General features: G+C 42.1%; 1 protein-coding gene across 5 annotated transcripts in view; it reads left to right on the top strand.

Moving 5' to 3' along the window:
* The window catches only part of CTPS2 (CTP synthase 2), a 414,745-nt gene that overhangs the window by 298,108 nt on the left and 93,930 nt on the right, over positions 1 to 22,707 (top strand). For all 5 annotated transcript variants that reach the window (XM_040338655.1, XM_040338657.1, XM_040338654.1 and 2 more), the window contains 2 exons: positions 5,417 to 5,513; positions 8,805 to 8,860. In XM_040338655.1, coding sequence (XP_040194589.1) covers positions 5,417 to 5,513; positions 8,805 to 8,860 — 153 coding nt within the window. The remainder of the gene's footprint in view (positions 1 to 5,416; positions 5,514 to 8,804; positions 8,861 to 22,707) is intronic.

Raw genomic sequence — 22,707 nt, forward strand, 5'->3', positions numbered from 1 at the left:
CGAGCCCTTCAGACTTTAGCTTAGCGGGCTGAATGAAAAAATAAACAAATAGTGTGTACTTGGCTTAGGTCTCCTTTTTTGTATAGTCACTCACATTTGGTGCACAATGTGTTCTTCACGAATGTAAAGCTGTTTAATAAATGTTCTTGTAATTATTGGTTTAACTGTGCTCCAAGGGAGAAGGGACTGGAGGAAAGGGCACATGTATCCCCAAACTTTTCTCTCTTTCATCTAGTCTGTACAGGAAAAGACAGTGGGCTGGATTCATGTAGATGCGCCCAGTATTACGGCGGCGCAGCGTATCGTATTTACGCTGCGCCGCCGTATGTTTAAGAGGCAAGTGCTGTATTCACAAAGCACTTGCCTCCTTAGGCAGCACAGTGGTGCAGTGAGTAGCACTTCGCCTAGCAGCAAAAGGTTCGCTGGTTCGAATCCCAACCACGACACCATCTGCCTGGAGTTTGCATGTTCTCCCTGTGTCTGCGTGGGTTTCCTCCGGGTACTCCGGTTTCCTCCCACACTCCAAAGACATGCTGGTAGGTAAATTGGATCTCGTCCAAATTGGCCCAGTATATATATGTATATATGTGTGTATGACTGTGTGTCCCTAGCGTGTCATGATCCTATGGGGTAAAAATGACCGCACCAGCCAAGCAGATACTGGCTTGAAAAAGCGCCCAGAGGCGATTCACTTCGCATGCGTTGCGCTATACAAGTCATTCATTCATTCATTCATTCCTTACGGCGGCGTAGCGTAAATGGGGCCGGTGTAAGCGCGCGTCATTCAAATGATGAGAAGGGGGCGTGTTTTATTTAAATTAGGTTGACCCCGCGTATCTTATGTTTTTTACGAGCGGTGCATGCGCCGTTCGTGACAGAATCCCAGTGCGCATGCTCCAAATTCTGACGCAAATCGTCATTGCTTTCGACGTGAACGTAAATTACGTCCATCCCTATTTGCGAACGACTTACGCAAACGACGTAATAGATTCAAATTTCGAAGCGGGAACAACGTCCATACTTAACATTGGCTGCGCCACCTAATAGCAGGAGCAACCTTACGTCTAAAAAGCCTAACGTAAACGACGTAAATAAATTGCGCCGGGCGTACATACGTTTGTGAATCGGCTTATCTAGGTCATTTGCATATTCTACCCGAAAACAACGGAAGCGCCCCTATCGGCCAGTGTAATATTGCAGACAATTATACGCCGCCGTATTCAAGTTACGTCGGCGGAGGAAGCCTATTTTTTTAACGTATCTGCCTTTGAGAATCGGCGTACAGATATGACGGCGCAGATTTGAAATTACGGCGGCGTATCTGGAGATACGCCGCCGTAACAGCTACCTGAATCTAGCCCAGTGATTGTGGTGAGTAGGGATGAGTGAAGCTGCCAAGGTCCAGTTTGCGAACTTTTCAGGAACCACATGAACGTCTTTTTATTCATATCTGGCTATTTGTAGGGCTAATAAGCAAGCTACTATTAAAGGCATGGCAAGCATGAGCACTTCCATACTGAACATATTCTAATGCCAGAATTAACAAAGAAAAAAAAAAACAGCTTCTTCCACAGAAATGCAGCTGTCCCTAATGCCATGTACACACGACCTTTTTTCCCGATGAGAAAACTGCAATTTGTTAGATTGGAAGCGTGTGTATGCTCCATAGCAGTTTTCCCAACGAAAAATTCAAACCTGCTCTATTTTTTCCCGTAGTGTTTCCCGTTGGTCTTTTTCTCGTCGTGAAAACCGCTCATGTGTATGCTTTTCCGAGGGGAAAAAAAACGTGCATGCTCAGAATCAAGTATGAGATGGGAGCGCTCGTTCTGGTAAAACTGGCGTTCGGAATGGAGATAGCACATTCGTCACGCTGTAACGGACTGAAAAGCACAAGGCTGAAAAGCACAAATCTTCTCTCACCAAACTTTTACTAACTCGAGGATCAGCAAAAGCAGCCCAAAGGGTGGCGCCATTTGAATGGAACATCCCCTTTATAGTGCCGTCATACGTGTGGACGTCTCTGCGCTTTGGTCAAACGTTTTTTTGACAGTACGTGTGTATGCAAGGCAGGCTTGAGAGGAATCATGTCGGGAAAAACTTTGGGTTTTGGCATGTCAGGAAAATTGGTCGTGTGTACAGGGCATAACAGTTTCAACACACTTTGACAATATGGCTGCTGTGAACTCACCCTTCTAGTAGAAAGGGGCTTGGGTTATCTATTCCTTCACTCTGGCTCTTGTGACTCAGTTGACCAGGGGCAAAGGCTTATGCACTTCACTATGGGTTGTATGTTATTTCTGGTGGCACACCTGCAAAGTTGTCGGTCAAAAGTTGACTATTTGCAATTCCCGGGTTCATCGTGAATCCATAGTAGTGGCGAACCCAAACCTCTTCCCTAGTGGTGGGAGCAGATCTTATCAGTGGGGTTATAAGGGTATGACATACAGTTGGAGAGGCAAAAAGGCTTTTAATTTCAAAATATTTATTAGTCTATAAATTCGATGTGCCATAACTGCACCTAAGACATATATATTTTGCAAATTGCATAATTTTATTCTGGCCTGCCACCTTTTTATAGCAGTGACTAGGCCTGTTTTGTATGTAGTAATGAGTTGCCTTAATGTCAGTAGTTATTGGTTCACCTATGCAGAGCTATCAGATCACCAAGAGACAAGCTAACTATGGGAAACATGTGCCTGGGGCTTATTTGAAGCTACAAATTACATCTTGCTGCTTAATCCTCTCTCTAGGTAGGCTTAAGTGATATATGTCAGTTGTGGTAAAAATTCTGGAGAGGTGAATCATTTGTGGTTGAATTTCAAAGTCTTCTCTCCTGCCGTGGGCAGCACTATCCTAAATATAACTCGATAAGTACCGTATTTATCGGGGTATACCGCGTATAACGCGCACCCCAACCTTAGAAAGGTAGTTTAAGGAAAAAAAGAAAACTTACATTTTTGCCCTGCGTCCATCGGTGGCCTTGTCCGGCGTCCGTCTGTGCAGCCTTGTGGGTGCCCGTCTGCGGCATTCTTGCGCGGGGTCCGTCCAGCCTTGTGGGTGTCCGTCTGCGGCTTTGGAGGTGTCCGTCTGCGGCCTCCATCCAGGTGTCCGTCTCCGTCCAGCGTGTCCGTCTGCGAGTCCATCCGCACCTTGCCCGGGTTGAAGCGGTGTTAGTTTTTGGATTTGGCGCAGAGAGAAGCCAGATTTCCTGTGTGTTTGGCTCTTCTCGGCTTGTCTCTGCTTCTCTCGGCTCCTCTCGAGTGGCTGCGGGCAGAGCCGAGCGTAGCCGAGTGCGCAGTACACTCGGCTCGGCTCTAGGCTGTGGCGGGCGGAGCCCAGCGTGGCCGAGCCTAGCCGAGTGCGCAGTACACTCCGCTAGGCTCAGAGAGACAGAGGGGATTGGCGTATATCGCCCACCCACGATTTTCCCCTGATTTTAAGGGGAAAAAAGTGCGCGGTATACGCCGATAAATACGGTAATACTCCAGCATATACCCATACTTTTAATATTAGTTTTAATGAAATTAGTGTTTTGCCGCGTACACATGATCGGTAATTCCGACAAGAAAACCGTGGATTTTTTTCAGACGGAATGTTGGCTCAAACTTGTGTTGCATACACACGGTCACACAAAATTCTGACCGTCAAGAACGCGGTGACGTACAACACTACAATGAGCCGAGAAAGTGAAGTTCAATGATTCCAAGCATGCGTCAAATTGATTCCGAGCATGCATTTTTATTTGCGCTTCGGAATTGCATACAGACGATCGAAATTTCCGACAAGAACTTTTCTTGTCGGAAAAAATGAGAACCAGCTCTCAAATTTTTGAAAAATCCGATGAACCCTACACACGGTTGCCAAAAGCTCACATCAAACTTTTCTTGTCGGAATTTCCAATCGTGTGTACGCAGCATTAAAGAAGTGTTCGCACATTAAATTGATTATTCAATGGCAAAAATGTGAAAACTGTAACTGTTGACTTGCATTTAAAGTCCTTCTTCTTGGATTCCCCACTGGATTTCCCACTGACATTAAAGTGAGCCTGTCGTAAGAGAAGTATGGAGGCTGTCATTGCTGGTCTTCTTGTAAACATGCTTGCTGCCTGTCTGCCATCACTACTTGTTAACTCATTGACCCAGAATAAGCATATCGTAAATAAGTCAGAGAACTGGCAGAATTATTTATCTCTATACGAATTCCAGGCTGGTAATTCAGGTAGCACTGAAGACAATGCTTTAACATGACAACTAGCATGTTCAGAAGTAGTAGTCAGCAATGGTAGCCTCCATGATTTTGTCATGATAGGTTCTCTTTTAATAGATATCTACACTTTGAGAGAGAAAAAAAATCTTCACCCCTGACACCCCCTCCACAACCCAGTGCATATTAACCTCTAAATCACTGTGATAGCCTGAGGTATTTGTATCCTCAGTGCAAACATCTCATTTGGTGACTCCCACTCCTGTGCAATAACTCCCCATAGATAGAAAGTGATATTAAAGGAGGGACAAACATGTCATACTTGTTCTGTGCAGTGGTTTTGCACAGAGCAGCCCCGATCCTTCTCTCTTCTGGTTCCCCACCAGTGCTCCTGGCCCCTCCTTCCTGCCAAGTGCCCCTATAGCAAGTACTGTAGCTTGCTATGGGGGCACCCGAGCAGTCTCACTCTAAAGCCTGTCCATTCAGACACCGAACCGGGCTTGACCCTGCCCCCTCTTGTCTCATTGGCTCACTGGCTTTGATTGACAGCAATGGTGCCTGTTGCTGTCTCAGCCAATTAGGCTGGAGAGTCCCAGAGAGCCCAGGCTCTTTTGCATATCCCTGGATAATGAAGGGGCTCAGGTAAGTATTAGGCTGCTGCACACTGAAAGTTTTTTTTCTTAATGCATAGAATGCATTACCTATTGTGCAGTTATCTACATTTATTGCCTACAGTGTTTATTATATATCTGTTAACTCTGTACGCTCTTGGAAATAATATTTCTATACCTTCTATACACTTCTGTGAATCTTCCATTACTTCTAATAAAATTCAAGTAAAAAAAAAAAAAACTTCTGCCTTTACAACCACTTTAGATTGAGCTGTACTTCTATAGTAGAGATGCTGTTAGTACGCTCCCATTCTATTTAATAAAGACAGCAACAGAGGAGATTTCTACACCGAGGGTCATGGAGAGGTAAGTAAGCACAAGAATGAAATGGCAGACTTATATGACTGGTGCCAGTAGAACTGGTACTGGATTTGTATGACTGTTTATTCTGAAAATTATTCGATGCTGATCAGGGCTGACCATGAAAGTACATGTTATGTCATATATTCAAGCTAAGTTAATATGAAAATGCTGTTATTTTATAGTAGTCTTAGTATAATGCATTTTTGTTCATTAAGTTTTCTTTTTATGGCTCTTTTTAGATCATTGATATGCCTGAACACAACCCAGGTGACATGGGTGGAACAATGCGGTTGGGGAAGAGAAAGACTGTTTTTACAGCCACCGATTCTGTCCTAAGTATGTAACCATGTTACCAAAATTTGGTATGATTTTGTTAAAGCTCATTTGTAGCCCATACTTTTTTAGTCTTGTACAAAGTAAGGAAGTGTTAAAAGATGTGCTGTGCTGTATGTGACCTGCTTCATTTCCTCTCATTTCAGTATGCATCACTGGGGACAGAAAGATAGATAGCCATGAAAATTCACAGAAAATTTATATAGCAGAAATGTACTTGCTAAAGGATTTATATTTCTAAATCCCCAAATTTACAGACACCAGAGTCAGGCAAAGAGGATGTTCACTTTGCAAGGGAATTTGCCTTTAGCTTAAAGTTATTGTAAACCTTCAACATGGAATCTGAACAAATTGCATATATCTGCAGTGTTTACATGTGTCTTTTCAAAGCTCTAAGTGCCATTTCTCTCTGGTGCTCCGTTCCTCTGTTATTAGCATCACTTCTGAAAAGTTTTCCGACACATGAGATAAAATTTGTGACGGGGAGGAGAGCTCAGCAGACAGCTTGTCTATTCAGAACACATTTCTACTGTGTTCCTTTCCTCCAATCAGTTCTCACACAGTGTCTCAGGCCTCTAACTGCAGCTCTCCACCATTTTATCTAAATCATCACTTGTGAAGGTGTGTACAAAAGAGAAGACTGCAGATAAACAAATAAAACCTGTTTAGGAGGATTAGTTTCATCTCTGTGTATTATCTGAAGCTATTCACTTTACTGGTTATATGAGAGGGTTTGCAACCACTTTAAAGCAGAGGTTCACCCGTATATATGACTTTTTCCCCTTAGATGGATGCTCGTTTTGTCTAGGGGAATCGGCTAGATGTTTTAAAATATGAGCCGTACTTACCGTTTACGAGATGCATCTTCTCCGTTGCTTCCGGGTATGGGCTGCGGTACTGGGCGTTTTTATGTTGATTGACAGTCTTCCGAGAGGCTTCCGACGGTCGCATCCATCGCGTCACGATTTTCCGAAAGAAACCGAACGTCGGTGCGCAGGCGCAGTATAGAGCCGCACCGACGTTCGGCTTCTTTCGGCTAATAGTGACGCGATGGATGCGTCCGTCGGAAGCCTCTCGGAAGACTGTCAATCAAGAAGGAACGCCCTCTCCCGAAGACCCATACCCGGAAGCGACGGAGAAGATGCATCTCGAAAACGGTAAGTACGGCTCATATTTTAAAACAACTAGCCGATTCCCCTAGACAAAACGAGCAGGAATCTAAGGGGAAAAGATCAGAAAATAAATAAATGGGTGAACTCCCGCTTTAATGATCAAGTAAATCACATGCAAGCAAATATATTATTTTGCTATTTTTCATGCATTAGATTGGATATTCTTTGCAAAGTGAGCATTGTATTTGCCTTTGGTGAATCAAACAAATTACCAGTGGCTGGTGCCAAGTCAAATTAAGGTACTAGTTACTTTTAAAACACCATTCCATGATTTATAATGAATAAATACATAAATTATTCTATGTGTTTTTATGTGCCTGGAGTCTAGCTTTAAATGCTCTGGTGGCTGTCCTCTTTGTAGTGTTCTGTCCTCATCCAATGCTGCACATAAATTGAGATACCTGCATGTTAGTTATACTTTGCATATTTGAAATGTTTTTCAGTATTGACATAAAAAGAAGAATCCTGCAGTGCACAAAATCTTATTCACTGTGACAACAATCGGTGTCACCTATGGGAAATCTGAGCTTTGTTCCCTGCTTCCTTTTGTGTATGAAACATTTTTTAGGTCTGTTCTGTGCCTTGTGTTTGGTTTTACCCCAGGAACAAAGACACTCCTAATAATTGGTTTACCTGGTAAGGGTATATGTATAGCCCAACCTTTTTTTTTTGTTAGTTTTGTATAATGTAGGAAAGGATTAAAACCCTTGTCAATTTTTTTTTGCTTTGTCGCTGGTGGGGGGGGGTCCACTCTCTTAATATGTCCCGGTAACCATTGTTAGGGCCTGTGTTCACAGGATTTGGGCAGTGGCATACGTTTGAAACACTTAAAGTTAACACTGTAGCTGCTGACTTTTAATAAGGACACTTACCTGTCCTAGTCGCCAGCGATGTCGGCCCCCGCCGAGGCCGATCCTCGATCCTTGCAGCTCCAGGCGCAGCCATCCATAGTAAGGGAAACATGCAGTGAAGCCGTTGCGGCTTCACTGCCTGTTTCCTACTGCACATGAGCGAGCAGCTTTGTGAATGGGCCGGCTGCTTTCTGGGATACACACAGTTCCCAGAATGCAGCGCTCCCCATTCACAAGAAGAAACAGAGTGTAGGAGGAGGAAGAGAATCGACCACGGTGGATGAAGAGGCAGATTCGGCACTTCCGCATAGCAACAGCTATTTATGGTAAGTAACTTTTTTTTTTTTTAATTTTTTTTTTTTTTTTTGAGAAGAGATTTTTTTCAGGGTGGAACTCCGCTTTAAGATCATTTAGAATTTATTAACAAGTGCATTTGACCTGTGGTCGTCCTCCTGACCTGCATTGACCAACTTCCAGATGGTTTTGCATTGCTATAGACTTGTATAGGAATGCAAAACCCTCCTAAAGCAAACTGGAGGAAATAAAGGGAACGGGGAGACATGATTGAAACCTTTAAATACATCAAGAACATCAATGAAACCAAAATCAAGAACACAGGGACATGACCTCAAACTAACTGGAGGAAAGTTCAAAACTAGTATTAGAAAGTATTTTTTTAATGAAACGGTAGTTGATGCTTGAAGTAGACTACAAGCAGAGGTAGTGAGACAGTCAACAGTAAATGGCTTCAAACATGCTTGGGATAAACATACTGTAGATATTTTGTCAGACAACAAAGTTAACAGAAAAAAAACACAACGATAAAAAGGAAAAAAAAAATGGGCAGACTCAATGGACTACTCAACCTTTTTTCTGCCGTCACTTTTCTATGTTTCAAAAAAAAGCTCATTGCCACAAACCCTTACCAAGCCAGAAAGTAAAGGGAAATGCAAAATGTTACAATTGTCACCTGAAGTGTTGGGGGTACATTTTCACATGGGGACCCTGGTACTGGTGACTGGAGCAGACTTCCCCTCACTTTGTAGAGATTTCTTCTCACTTCCTGTTGCATCCCTGGGTTTGGAAGTTATTATAAGTCTCCCCAAGTTTTTGAAGGATATACCCTGAAACCACATATGGTGATTTAGTATAGTAAGCCACAGGGGTGAAAAAGATCTTCTCAAATACAATTAACCTGAAAATTTGCATTAGACTTTATTGTGTATAGTTGTTTGCACTGATTTATTATCACTATACATTTCTATTTTTAGAGAAACTCTACAATAATGCTGAGTTTATAGAAGAGCGCCATAGGCACCGATATGAGGCAAGTATTCCTAAAAGGCAAATGTTTGAGGCTTTAATATGTGCAAATTAATAACAAATAGCATTAATAACAAATAGGATAATAAATGAAACAAGGTTTTGAAATTCTTTGGAATCCTGGTGCAAAATCTTAAGAGGGCCACCTCTTATCCCATATAAAAACTTTCTAGGGTCCCTTTCAGCCCCAGTTATGTGACATACCTTTTTCTGTTTAAAGTGAGTATACTATACTTTATAAATTTATTGGATAAGCCTTGCAAAAAGATAAACTTGTACACATTTTATCAGTTTTTGATAATGTTCCGAATAACCTTCTTTCTTTTTGTTATTTGAGTTATATATGTACAAAATACAGCTATATTGCTCAGCCTGTTTTCCATTGCTATGCATTAGTTGTGCTTTACTTATTCTCATTCTGCAAGTGTCTGAATTGGTCTTCCTAATAACAATGCAATCCCTGTGTCAGCCTTTCTCATCCTGACACAGGGAGAAAAATGCCCACTACATTGGTGGTCCATGAAAAGAATGCAATCCTTGCAGTGGTGGTCAAAATGCCATCCTTACAGACTGCTAAAAAGATAAATGATGTCATCCTGCTGGCTGTGACAATTGGAAAAAGGTGTGGACAGAGATGGTGATCGGTGCTGTGTGTAGGGGGGAATTACTGGAGCCATTCCCTCTGCAGTAGATGAAAGCGGCACGAGGGAGAAGAGGAGAAGCCAGATTTCAGCTGCTGCAGGGAAATCGGTTCCAGTAATTTTGCCCCCCCCGGCGCACTGATCATCCTCTTTCCCAGGCCCTTCACTGTGTGCTTCCTGCTGTGTGCCCCCCTCCCCTGTAGCACTGCCAGGTTCCCTGCTCTCCCGCCAGTTGTACACAGAGTGCTCAGCACAGGGGGATGTTCCAGGATGGAGAGCAGGGAAGAAGCCAGAAAATATATCATATTTACTGGCCCCTTCCTTTCCCAAATGAATACAGTGTGTGATCAGTGAGTGATAGGCTTGACTTGGCAAGGGGTGTGCCAGACTTCTGCAGAGAAACCACTGTTTCCATACAGAAATTAAGGGCCCTACTTATAAAATGCTGGCAGGGGGAAGGCATTTCTACTCAGGCCGTGGCTGTTTTTTTTATAAAAATGAATGGTGGACTTTGCACAGCTTTAGTTTTGATGCATCTAGCATGTGTTTCGCTTAAGCTGAAAGCTCAATTAGGCCTTTCTCTGGGAATAGTATAAGCTCAAACAGCAAAGAAAGGGGTTAAAATATGTAAAGACTGTAGCTTTGATCTACAAAGAATGTAGTGTGAGCAGGACTCTTGCCTTGTATAATATAAGTTTCCAGACTGCCATCCTGCCTAGCAGTGCCATCAGGATGGTACTTATTGTTGTCATTATATTTTGTTGGTAGAATAGTGTGCTGTGAACTAGAATTGAAGTGCTAGCAGAGCAGGGCGACATCTTGCCTTTCTCTTCTAGTCATTGGTCCTAGGTGTAGGGACACAGAGCAAAATGTCTCCTTCAACCTCTTCACCCCAACACCCATGTACCTTTTGTGGCTGTGGGAGTGGATCTTGTTAGTGTGATACTGAGGCTACCACGGTAAAGATAAACTCCAGTTAATTCAGCTTCTTCTTCTATAAGTATGTGCTGGTATTTTTTTAAGGGTGATGCCAAGTCACCTAAAATGGTCAGTTAGAAGTCTTCTCCTAAATTATATTCCTTCCTACACACTCACAGCAGCTTCCTGCTCACCACTCCCTTCTCCTTCCTTCTCCATTTTTCCTTTACAACCCGACTTTAAAGGGGTTGTAAAGGAAAATAATTGTTTTCATAATAAGCATCCTTTACCTGCAGACATTCCTCTTTTCACTTCCTCATTGTTCGTTTTTGCTCAGAAGTTGCTCTATTTCTTCTCTGTTCTGTTCACTTCCTGCTTGTCTGATTTTACTGACCACCGTGATGGGAGGCTTTACTGCGGTGGTCAGTGACGTGCTCACCCCCTCCTGGGAACTACATCTGTGCGGCAGGACGCTCTCTACGTGTTAGAGACTTCAAGGAGGTGTGAATTACTGGGCGTGCCGCAATGCATACTGGAAAATGTAGTTCTTACATGAACGAGCGATGCAAACCAGGAAGTAAATGAGAGAACAGAAACTAGAATGCCGGAGGTGATATAGATGAAGGAATTTAATAGGTATTTACTCGTTTTTTAACAGAATCATTACACTATTCTGTCTGTCTACCTTGCAGACATAAATTTTAGGCAACATTTTTTTTCCTTTACAACTCCTTTAATATCGGCTTGTACCGTTAGCAAGGGAATGAAGATCGTCGCATCCCCCCCCACCCCCCCAGAGTCTAGGTGGCTTTTTTTTTTTTTTTATATAAAATTTTTTTCATGTATCCCCTTATTTACACTTAAGCCTTGTACACACGATCGGATATCTGATGGAATCTAATGCGATGGATTTTTTCGTCGGATATCCGATGAAGCTGACTTTCATCAGTCTTACAACAACAAAAACCTGGGGAATGCCCAGGGAAAAACCAAGCCTACTTACCGACCAGCTTGCAGAAAACCAATTAACCTGTCTACAGTATGTGTTAAAAACAGGGGTTCAGTCCGCACGCATTTGCAAACGCATGCGTGAGCCACAGAGCCGCGCCAAGGCACCCTGTAATATCTGTGGTCCTAACACTAAACAATGAGCGTCCCCACAGTGGAGGCACATGCATTTTAATGGATAGACAGGGGCAGGTGAACTGAAGGGAAGCCACCCCTCCTTTAAAGGTACAACAGCACACCAAGCACCCAGCATATAGCACAATGGCTGCAAAGGTGTTGGTGCACTGATGGACCAATATAAACACCACAGGTGAAGCATAAATATGTCCACTGCCCCCGTCTATAGCTGGCCATAACAGTAAGTAGCATTGGAAGGCTAAAGCAGATAACAACAAAAACCTGGGGAATGCCCAGGGAAAAACCAAGCCTACTTACCGACCAGCTTGCAGAAAACCAATTAACCTGTCTACAGTATGTGTTAAAATCAGTCTTGTCATCAGTCTTGCCTACACACCATCAGTCAAAAATCCGACCGTGCCAAATGTGGTGACGTAAAACACTGCGACGTGCTGAGAAAAATGAATTTCAATGCTTCCGAGCATGCATCGACTTGATTCTGAGCATGTGTGGATTTTTGACCGATGGACTTGCACACAGACGATCGTTTTTTTCTATCGGTTTTTTATCCATAGGAAAAATTGTGTGAGTGAGAAACATATACTGAATCGCCTCTGGGCGCTTAGTATCCTTTCCCTACTGTACTTTTGCCCTCAGAAAAGATGGGTTTTGAGTTTTTTTCTGAAGGCCAGGTGATTCATCTCCAACCGGATGCTGGTTGGTAGAGCGTTCCATAGTATAGGTCCTTGGATTCCAAATCTTCGTTCTCCTTTGGACTTGTATCTGGCTTTGGGTATCTGGAGTAGATTTTGGTTGTTGGATCGCAGAACGCGATTGGGGTTGTGACATTTTAGTTTTTCACATAGATATTTGGGGGGCATTTCCTTGAACACACTTATGTGTCAGACAGAGTGCCTTAAAAGTGATTCTGTCTTTTACTGGCAACCAATGAAGGGATCTCAGTGAAGGTGAGATTGATTCCCATGTTTTTTTTCCCAGTCACGAGTCGAGCGGCCGTATTTTGAACGACTTGCAGACGAGTGCTTTGGTATTTTGTAAGTCTGAGGTAGAAGGCATTTGCATAGTCGAGTCTGGAGTTGATAATTGTACCCACCACGATTGCTATGTCTTCTTTCGGGATAAAGGGATCGAGTCTACGTAGAAGGCGCAGCAGATGGTGGGATCCGCTGACTACTGACCCTATTTGTGCATCCATTGTCATGTGGGTGTCAAAAATGACTCAGAGACTTTTATAACATGTTTTATTTTTTTTTAGTTCATCGGTCTGTTTTCATCGGACAAACCGATCATGTGTACAGGGCTTCAGTTTACCTTATTTAGCCCTAATAAACACCTTCTTCTCCTCCCCTTAGACATTATTTTACTTCTGATTCTTTTTATTCATTAATATTTAAACTTTTTTGGTTTTATACCGTTTTTTTTGTGATTTTTTTTTACTGTTATATTAAAAAAGGGCAAAATTGCAAAAAACTAAAAAAGTCATTTCATTTGTAGATAACTTTGAATGCTTTGTACCAGAATCAAAGTGTAATGCCGCATACACACGGTCGGAAATTCCGACAACAAATGTTTGCGCGCTGGTTCTCAAATTTTCCGACAAGTTTTGTTGTTGGAAATTCCGATCGTGTGTACACAATTCTGGCGCACAAATTCCACGCACGCGGTCAGAATTTCCGACAACAAATGTTTGAGTGCATGCTCAGAATTTCCGACAACATTTGTGTGACCGTGTGTATGCAATACAAGTTTGAGCAAACATCCGGCGAAAAAAAATCCACCGTTTTGTTGTCGGAATGTCCGATCGTCTGTACGCGTCATTCGTTTTATTTTAAAAAGGACAAATGATAGAATAATGCTTAGAATTTTTATACACCGTAACTTTTTTTTTTTTTTAAATAACAGTAATCACAGTATAAATAGGTATATTATCTTCTTCTATGGAGTAAATAAAAAAAAAATCTTTGCAAAATTAAAGCTGTTTGTCCTAAAAATATATGTATTCCTTTGTTATCTTAAAAAGGAACTGCAGTCTGCTCACATAATTTGGAATAAAAACATCTTTGTCATTCTGAAGCTTCCCTCCAATCTTTTTGCATATTATTTTATATATACTGTGATTCTGTACTTGCCAAATATGTTGCAGAATTCTCCCTCCACCGAGTCTGGCTGCATCTATTTTAACTGTGGGCAGCTGAAGCTGCTGCCTGTTCACTTTCTGGATTTATTTAGACACACACCTCCAGCTCTGCAGCTCTCATTGGCCCTCTTATGATGCATCCCCGCTCCCTTCCTGACAAACCCTCACAAGAGTGAGAGAGAGCTGTGCCTAGGCTAATGACCAGACAAGAAACAGGAAGTGGGCTGTGTAAGGTATTTACTGGCAGAAAAAAATGTTTTACAGTACTATCCAAAGTTAAAACAACAAGGGCAGATAATTTAATAGGTGAAAAGATGAAAACATTATTACTAAAGTTTTTAAAAATATTTCTGGTGCATTGGAGGTATACTGGTGTGAGAGCTGAAGCTATACAATGTCACATGACTCATTAGACCCAATGCAAAACTAAAAAAATAAAAAATTGAATGTGATTTTTCTATACATAAATGTTGGATGTTGCTTCATTTACATTTGTTCATATATGCATTTAACTGTGGGTTTCAGGAGCTGAATGCCTGTAGGAGCTGATAAGCTCTGCTTTTCTAAGAAATATTTCCTTGTATTGTCTGGACACTAGGTCCCTCCATTTAGAACTGGGAAAATAATGATAAAATAAATCAATTCCATCATCATTTTAGCTTCGTCGATGGAGCACGTCCCCTTATTGTTAGATATATAATAAAAATCACCAGGCGATTTAAATATGCAGAAGACCTTTTCATTCCGTTCTCATCTATAAACCTATATACCTGGTTCACTCCTGAGCAGCAGCTTACAGACTGAACATTATCACATCTATACAGAACTGGTTCTGAGAACATAAAAACATCAATGTTGTCATTAGATGTTTAGGCAGTGGCGGTGCATCCATAAAGGGCGCAGGAGCGCCGCCCCCTCTCTCCTGCACCGCTCTAATCACCATAGATGGATTCATGCATTGCATGAATCTATCTATGTTCGCCGCTGAAACCCCCTATTCAGGTGTCCGGCCCCTTTTCAGCGCCGGGCACCTGAATCACAGCGGCGGGAGTGTTTTTTTGGAAGCGCCTGATTAGATCCGTAGGCTGTGTATTAGCAAAGTGAAGGTATTTGCTTTGCTAACACTGAATCTGCCTCTCAGCCAATCAGAATGCCGGGTCTCTTACCGGTCACCTGATTGGCTTAAACGTCAGGCGCTGTGATTGGATGCCTAGGTTAGGACGGAAGAAGACATGGAGGAGGTGCAGGAGACCGCCGCTGACTCACTCCGAGACAGGTAAGTGCAGGCAGCATCTGATGGGGCACATTAGCGGCAATTGATGGTCACACTGGAAGCATCTGATGGGGCACAGTAGTTGCAATTGATGGGCACACTGGCAGCATCTGCTGGGGCACAGTAGCGGCAATTGATGGGCACACTGGCAGCATCTGATGGGGCACAGTAGCAGCAATTGATGGGCACACTGGCAGCATCTGATGGGGCACAGTAGCGGCAATTGATGGGCACACTGGCAGCATTTGACAGGGCATACTGACAGCATTTGATTGGGCACACTGGCGGCAATTGATGGGCACAGTGGGGGCAATTTATGGGTACAGTGGCTGCGTTTGATGGCAAAGTTGCAACAATTCATGGGTACAGTGGCTGCGTTTGATGGCACAGTAACGGCAATTTATGGGTATGGTGGCTGCAATTGATGGCACAGTAGCTGCGTTTGGCACAGTAGCTGTGTTTGATGGGCACAGTGGCTGCAATTGATGTTTTTTTTTTCAGTTTGTTTGCGCCCCCAAAAATTTTGAGCACCAGCAACCACTGTGTTTAGGAGAGTTAAAAGTATAAGATAATCTGGACCCATTTTAAGGGGAAGAAAGTTGATACAATACTTAAATTGATTGGCTTTATGTTGGAATGTCCAGGTGTTTTTATAATGCTAGAAAAATGAGGAGTCTTTACGAAACGTTAATCATCCCATTATTATTTATTTTTTTGTATTTCCCTTCATTGGAAGATATACATTACACTAGAGAAGTCATTGACACTTGTGTGGGATTTGGGAGAATTTGTATACCAGTGATCCTGAAATCACGATGATACAGAACAATGAAATATCAACTTTTCCGGCTTTTTGCTATTCTGGTGTCATACTAAATTACTTGTTTAGCGATTTTCCAGGAATCGGCGGTCCTACATGTATAGACACATTTCTTTAGCTTTGCGGAAACTAAAATGTCTGTCAAATTGAAAGCTAAATGGGAAGATAATCTTAAGGTGTGTTATGTACTTTGTAGATAGATATTGGCACACTGGTGGTTCTCAGCAAAATACATCATTTACGACCTTCATTGACACAGAAATACTAAACCTGGCACATTGCTGCTTATTTTTTCAACATGTCCTAATACTCAGAGGTGTTGGATAGAAGCTCACTCTCTAATTTCCCAAGTAAAAGACTCTGCGTGTTAATACAAACCTGAATGCTGTGTTTTACATACCCAAAAGGATCTCCCTAGAAATATAACTTTGCACAACGCTTCATTCCCAGACACTGGAGATCCTCTTGTATTCCTTCAGAAGAGAAATAAATGAGCTGAATATTCAGGCTATTTAAGTTGCAGCACCTAGCACACGGACACATTTGATTTCATCATCAACCATCTTTTTTTTTTTGTAATGTTTTTTTAGGATCTGGGGCAGCACAGATATTTCACCATACACTAGAAGAGAAATAATGAATTAAACAGGTTAAATGCATATTAAAAATAGGAAAAGTACTGCTTACCAGACAGGATAGGCTACACGTATATAACTTTATATGATTTAACTGGCTAGCGTAGCTTCATAAATTATAACGACCAGTGTTGTTCATCTCCCTTTAAAAAAAGTAATTAGTTACAATTTCAAGTTACTTGCCCGAAAAAGTAATTGAGTTAGTGACTCAGTTACTTTATTAGCAAAGTAACTAGTTACTTGGAAAAGTAACTGAGATTTTTTTTTTTTATATTCTACAATGCAATTACGTTCTATAACATCTTTAATATCAAAGATGTTTATATTAACTGATTGAATTATAAAAACACTATATACAGTATTTTAGAACATTTCGTACTGTGTACAATTATTAATATCATCATCACACTCCACCTGCCCAGCAATACTGTACAATATAGATTCAGTGTGCAGTGTGAGTGACACTGCTGCAGTGCACACTGAATCTATATTGTACAGTATTGCTGGGCAGGTGGAGTGTGATGATGATATTAATAATTGTACACAATATTGCATTTGCTGGGCCTGCCACATACTGTACTGTACTGTATAACTGCACTACAAAATTCCTTTACAAATAATGCATATTTTAAAATGTTATTACTAATAACATTTTAAAATATGCATCATCACACTCCACCTGCCCAGGCAGCAATACTGTACAATATAGATTCAGTGTGCACTGCAGCAGTGTCACTCACACTGCACACTGAATCTATATTGTACAGTATTGCTGGGCAGGTGGAGTGTGATGATGATATTAATAATTGTACACAGTATTGCATTTGCTGGGCCTGACTGGGCATGTGGAGCGGTCCGGTGGAGTGTCACTGACACTCCACCGGACCCCTCCACATGCCCAGGCGGGCCCAGCAAATGCAATACTGTGTATAATTAATTATCAACTCCACCTGCCCACTGCCCAGGCATGTCATCCTTTGTGGGGACTGGGGAGAGCCTGGATAAGCCCGCTAAGCTGTCTGATATCATGATCTGGCTCTGACTCCCCACCTCCTGGGTCTGTGTGTCCCGTCCCATGTACTGTGCGGGCGTACCTGTGTGCCTCTCCATCCCCGACTGTCATGTTGATGATCTCCTCGGCGGGCTCCAACGCCGCTGTTCCATCCGTTTTAGGCATCCGGGCGGTCCCACTCCCATCTCACTGTCAAGTATCAAAAATCTAAATAAAAGTTGCGCTAGAAATACCACCTAGTGTAGAGTGTATGTATAAATATTAAATATATAAATGAATAAATAAATAAAAATTAATAATAAATATGGATATCAAAATACCAATCAAGCCAAATATTGCACACCTAGAACCAATGCTCAATAGGTTGACTAAAGGTAAGATCTACTGCTAAATCAGAGGTAAATAAATTAAATTAAACCATAAATAAAAATAAATAAATAAATTAATTAAATTCAATTAATACATTTCTATATGTAGTATAGTCTAAGAGGTAGTTTAAGAAATTGTAGCCAGAATAAGACACTCCATGCATTAAAAAATAGCCGGCATCATAAAAACAGAAAGCAACACATGTAAAAATTGTACGCACGTGCCAAGTCAAGTATCGCCATTCGCCGGGCAGACTATGCCTCCTCCCGTGACGCTGCTTGTTGTGACTCACCGAGTCACCGTCCGACCAGCTGACGAGGCCGCGTTGAGATGTCGCTCTGTACACTTCCAGCCACCCGATACTGTATCGGGTGGCTGGGAGTGTACGGAGTGACGTTTCGATGCGGCCGCGTCAGGTGGTCGGACGGTGAGTCACTCACAACAGCGTCATGGGAGGAGGCAGAGTCTGCTCGGACTGCCCCCCCCCCCCGCACGCTCTAAGTAATTTCGGTAACGCCGCCCAGTAATGGGAACGGCGTTGCCGAGAGGGCAAAAGTAATCTGATAGATTACTCGTTACCCTCAGGAGGCCCATTGTTACCTAACAGCGTTTATTTAAACACCGTTAGTTACAACACTGATAACGACATAAAGAAAACATAACTATCAAACTGTGAACTAATTGTTAAAGTGGAACTTAACTGTATCTGAGCACCACAAACCAAAAACACGATTTAATAATTTTTTAATATTCAAATCAAGCTCACCCATCCATAGCTCCATGTTTTATATTGAGAAAACACCCCTACCTAGTATTTCTAGCCGAGACCATCTTGAATAATGGCAGATTATTCATGTAGCATTTGTTTCCTGGAATCTATCAGCCCTTACTTTGATGATGTCCTAGAAAATGTTTGGCATGCACAGTACAATATGCAGAGGGAGCTGATAAATTTTTGCAAGGTCAGGTTAGCAGGCAGGAGGGTGTGCTTAGCTAAGAATGCATGCACGCCACCGCCGGCCTGCTTTCGCTGTGATTACATCGGAAGCCAATCGGCGGGTGCCATGTACTCGCTGTCTGCCGATTGTCAGGCAAAGAGACAGAACTGAGATGAGATCTGCCTATGTAAACAAGGCAAATCTAATTTCTGACAGAGAGGAAGGGATGGCGTTTGTGTCCCTGCAGAGAATAAATTCCATCTCTTCCCCTAGTAAAAGCACCTCACACAGTAAAACACTGGATAGGCACACCGTTAACCTTTTGATTGCCCTTGATGTTAACCCCTTCCCATGAGTACAGTGACAGTGCATATTTTTAGCACTGATCACTGTATTAGTGTTACTGGTCCCCAAAATGTGTCAAAAGTGTCAGTTAGTGTCAGAATGTTTGCCGCAATATCGCAGTCCCGCTATAAGTTGCTGATCGCCACCATTTTTAATAAAAAATAAAAATAAAATAGAAATATCCCATGGTTTGTAGACACTATGGCCCGGATTCACAAAGCACTTACGCCGACGTATCTCAAGATACGCCACGTAAGTGCAAATGTGTGCCGTCGTATCTGTGCGCCAGACCCACAAACTAAGATACACCTAAAAATAGGCTTCATCCCGTCGACGTAACTTGCTGGCGTAGCGTGGGCGCATATTTAGGCTGGACGCATGTGGCGCTCCCATTGATTTTCTATGCAAATGAGAAAAATACAGAGATTCACGAACGTACGTGTGCCCGGCGCAGGCTACGCGATGTGCGCGTAAGTTGTACGTCCGGCGTAAAGTTAAGCCCCATAAAGGAGGTGTAACTCGGCAGTAGACATGCAAAGGTGTGCACCAGGGAATACAAGCCGGCGTATTTTACGGAGTTTACATTGGACGTGTGTGTGGCTGGACGTAGGTTACGTTCACACCATAGGCATTGATCCGGCGTAGTTTAGGCAGTTGTTTCGACGTGGTTGTGAGCATGCGCAGAGGGATGTGTCCACGTCCCTGCGCATGCGCAGTTCATGATACGTATCTGTCTGGTGCTCGGACCATCATTTGCATGGGGTCATGCCTCATTTGCATGGCTCACACCCACTTTCACCTACGCCGACTTACGCCTTCGAAACCCAGCGCAGTTTTGAGAGCACTGGCTTTGTAAATTGCATGCTTGCCTCTCTGCGCTGCATCGGCGTGAAACTGGGCCTATAACTTTTGCCTAAACCAATCAATATGTGCTTATTGGGATTTTATTTACCAAAAATATGTAGCAGAATGCCTAAATTTATGATAAAAAAAATTTGATTTAATTATTTTATTGGATTGGTTTTATAGCAGAAAGTAAATAATATTGTTTTTTTTTTTTTCAAGATTGTCGGTCTTTTTTTGTTTTTAGCTAAAAAAAAAAAAAAAAAAGACAGTGGTCTTCAAATACCATCAAAAGAAAGCTCTATTTGTGGGGAAAAAGGGCATACGTTTTGTTTGGGTGCAGCGTTGCATGACCGCGTCATGAAGGGGGGTAAATCTTCCGGAGGTCAAGTGGTTAAAATTAGTAATGATTGACAGAGTAAAGTTCTGTTGATTGAAAAATGAAAATGACGCATACGATTGTGCCATAATTTTTTTATATTTCTAAAAAAGAATCCATCATGTTGGATCAGGCACTTTTGATTGCGGCACAAAAATTGCAACTGGCAGACCAATGATACGAAAACTGAACGACCTGCTGATCAACAAGAATTTTTTTTCGATTTTCCACTTGTCTATGACCTGCTTTAATTTATTTTCAATTAGTGCATCAAAGCACTGAGCTGGGAGGAACTGGGATGGAAGACTTTTTAATATTCTGTGAAGTACTGGATACTGGCGTAAACAATAGAAGACAACTTACCTTGGAGGATATTTAAAGCCACATCCCCTTCTTTCCTTTAGGATTTTTTCCACTTTCTACCGCCACTCATTTTTCTTTTTTCCCAAAACCTCACCCTCCCTCTATTTTTTTATCCACTTTCATTTCTGTTCACTTATATGTTATGCTCTTCCAACAGTAATTACCATATTACAAATCTGAGTTCCCCCACCCTTATCCTTGAACACGTTAAGCAGGCAGGGATACTGAAATTGCAAGTAGCTCCATAATGTGCTAAAAAAAAGTTTCAAATTAACCACCGATATACTTCGGCACTTTGAAGAGGGATATTGTTATGGCAGCAGCTAGCTACCATAACCCCGGTATCCCCTTCTTCATTGAGCGGTCCGGTTCCAGAGAAAAGCGCAATCACTTTTATCGGCGGCAGGAGAGGGCCCCGCCGCTCTACGGTGCCCTCCACCGCTTACCGGAGCCGCCGGCAGCGGCGGAGGCGATCAGATCCTTCTCCCTGTTGGGTATGGAGATGAGTGAGGGGAAGATGGCCCCCACCCGTCTCCATACCATTTCAGGGCGGAAGCAATGTCAAAACATCACTTCCACCCATAGCTCTTAAAGGGACTTTCTTCTTTTTTTTTTTTTTAAACAACATTTTTTTATTTATTTTTTATTGCATTTTAGTGTAAATATGAAATTTTAGGTCTTTTTGACCCCAGATCTCATATTTAAGAGGTCCTGTCATGCTTTTTTTTCTATTAAAAGGGATGTTTACATTCCTTGTAATAGGAATAAAAGTGACACATTTTTTTTAAGAAGAGCAGTATAAAAAGAAATAAGAAAAATAAATTAACACGCCCCATCCTGCCGAGCTCGCTTGCAGAAGCGAACGCATACCTGAGCAGCGCCCGCATATGAAAACAGTGTTCAAATCACACATGTGAGGTATCGCCGCAATCGTTAGAGTGAGAGCAATAATTCTAGCCCTAGACTTCCTCTATAACTCAAAACATGCAACCTGTAGATTTTTTTAAACGTCGCTTATGGAGATTTTTACAGGCAAAAGTCTGTCATCATTCCACGAGCGGGCGCAATTTTTAAGCGTGACATGTTGGGTATCAATTTACTCGGCGTAACATTATCATTTACAATCTAAAAAAAAAATTGGGCTAACCTTACTGTTTTATTTTTTAAATGCAAAAAAATGTGCACTTGTAAGACCGCTGCGCAAATTCGGTGTGACAAAGTATTGCAACGACCGCCATTTTATTCTCTAGATTATTCGAAATAAAAAGATATAATGTTGGCGGGTTCTAAGTAATTTTCTAGCAAAAAAAAATATTTTAACTTGTAGACAACAAATCTCAGAAAGAGGCTCGACCCTTAAGTGGATAAAAAGCTTCTATTCAGTCAGTCATGCATGTCGAATTTCTCTTGTTTAGTCTGCGTGCTAAATGAGAAAAATTCAACAGATTCCTCCATCCATGCTCTTAAGAAGAATGGAGGACTCACCTTTGTTGGCTATTATATTTAGGTAGCTATAGCACCCACAGTTGCCTTGAATCACAAAACAGCAATTGCATCTGTTAGGATGCAAGAAGATGAGAGTCACACTCTGTGATCCGCTCATCTTGTTACTTTATTCCGATTGCAGTAAAGTGGTTGCATGCATGGAACACGTTCTGTACTGCAAATCTGCAAAATGAAAAAAGCACTAAAACTGCATAGGTGTGAATCAAGCTTTATGCCCTGTACACATGATCGGAATTTCCGATGGCCTAAAATCCGATGGAATTTTTCATCAGAATTCCGTTCAAGCTGTCTTGCATACACACTGTCAGACCAAATTCCGACCGTCCAAAATGCGGTGACGTAAAACACTACGACGAGCCGAGAAAAAATAAAGTTCAATGCTTCCGAGCATGCGTCGACTTGATTCTGAGCATGCGTAGGTTTTTTCTCCGGAGTTTCACACAGACGATAGGAATTTCCGATCAGTTTTTTTCCATCGGAAAATATAAAACATGTTCTATTTCTAAAAAAAGTCTGATGGGTCCCA

Source organism: Rana temporaria, chromosome 2 (assembly GCF_905171775.1).
Source record: "Rana temporaria chromosome 2, aRanTem1.1, whole genome shotgun sequence".
Taxonomy (NCBI): domain Eukaryota; kingdom Metazoa; phylum Chordata; class Amphibia; order Anura; family Ranidae; genus Rana; species Rana temporaria.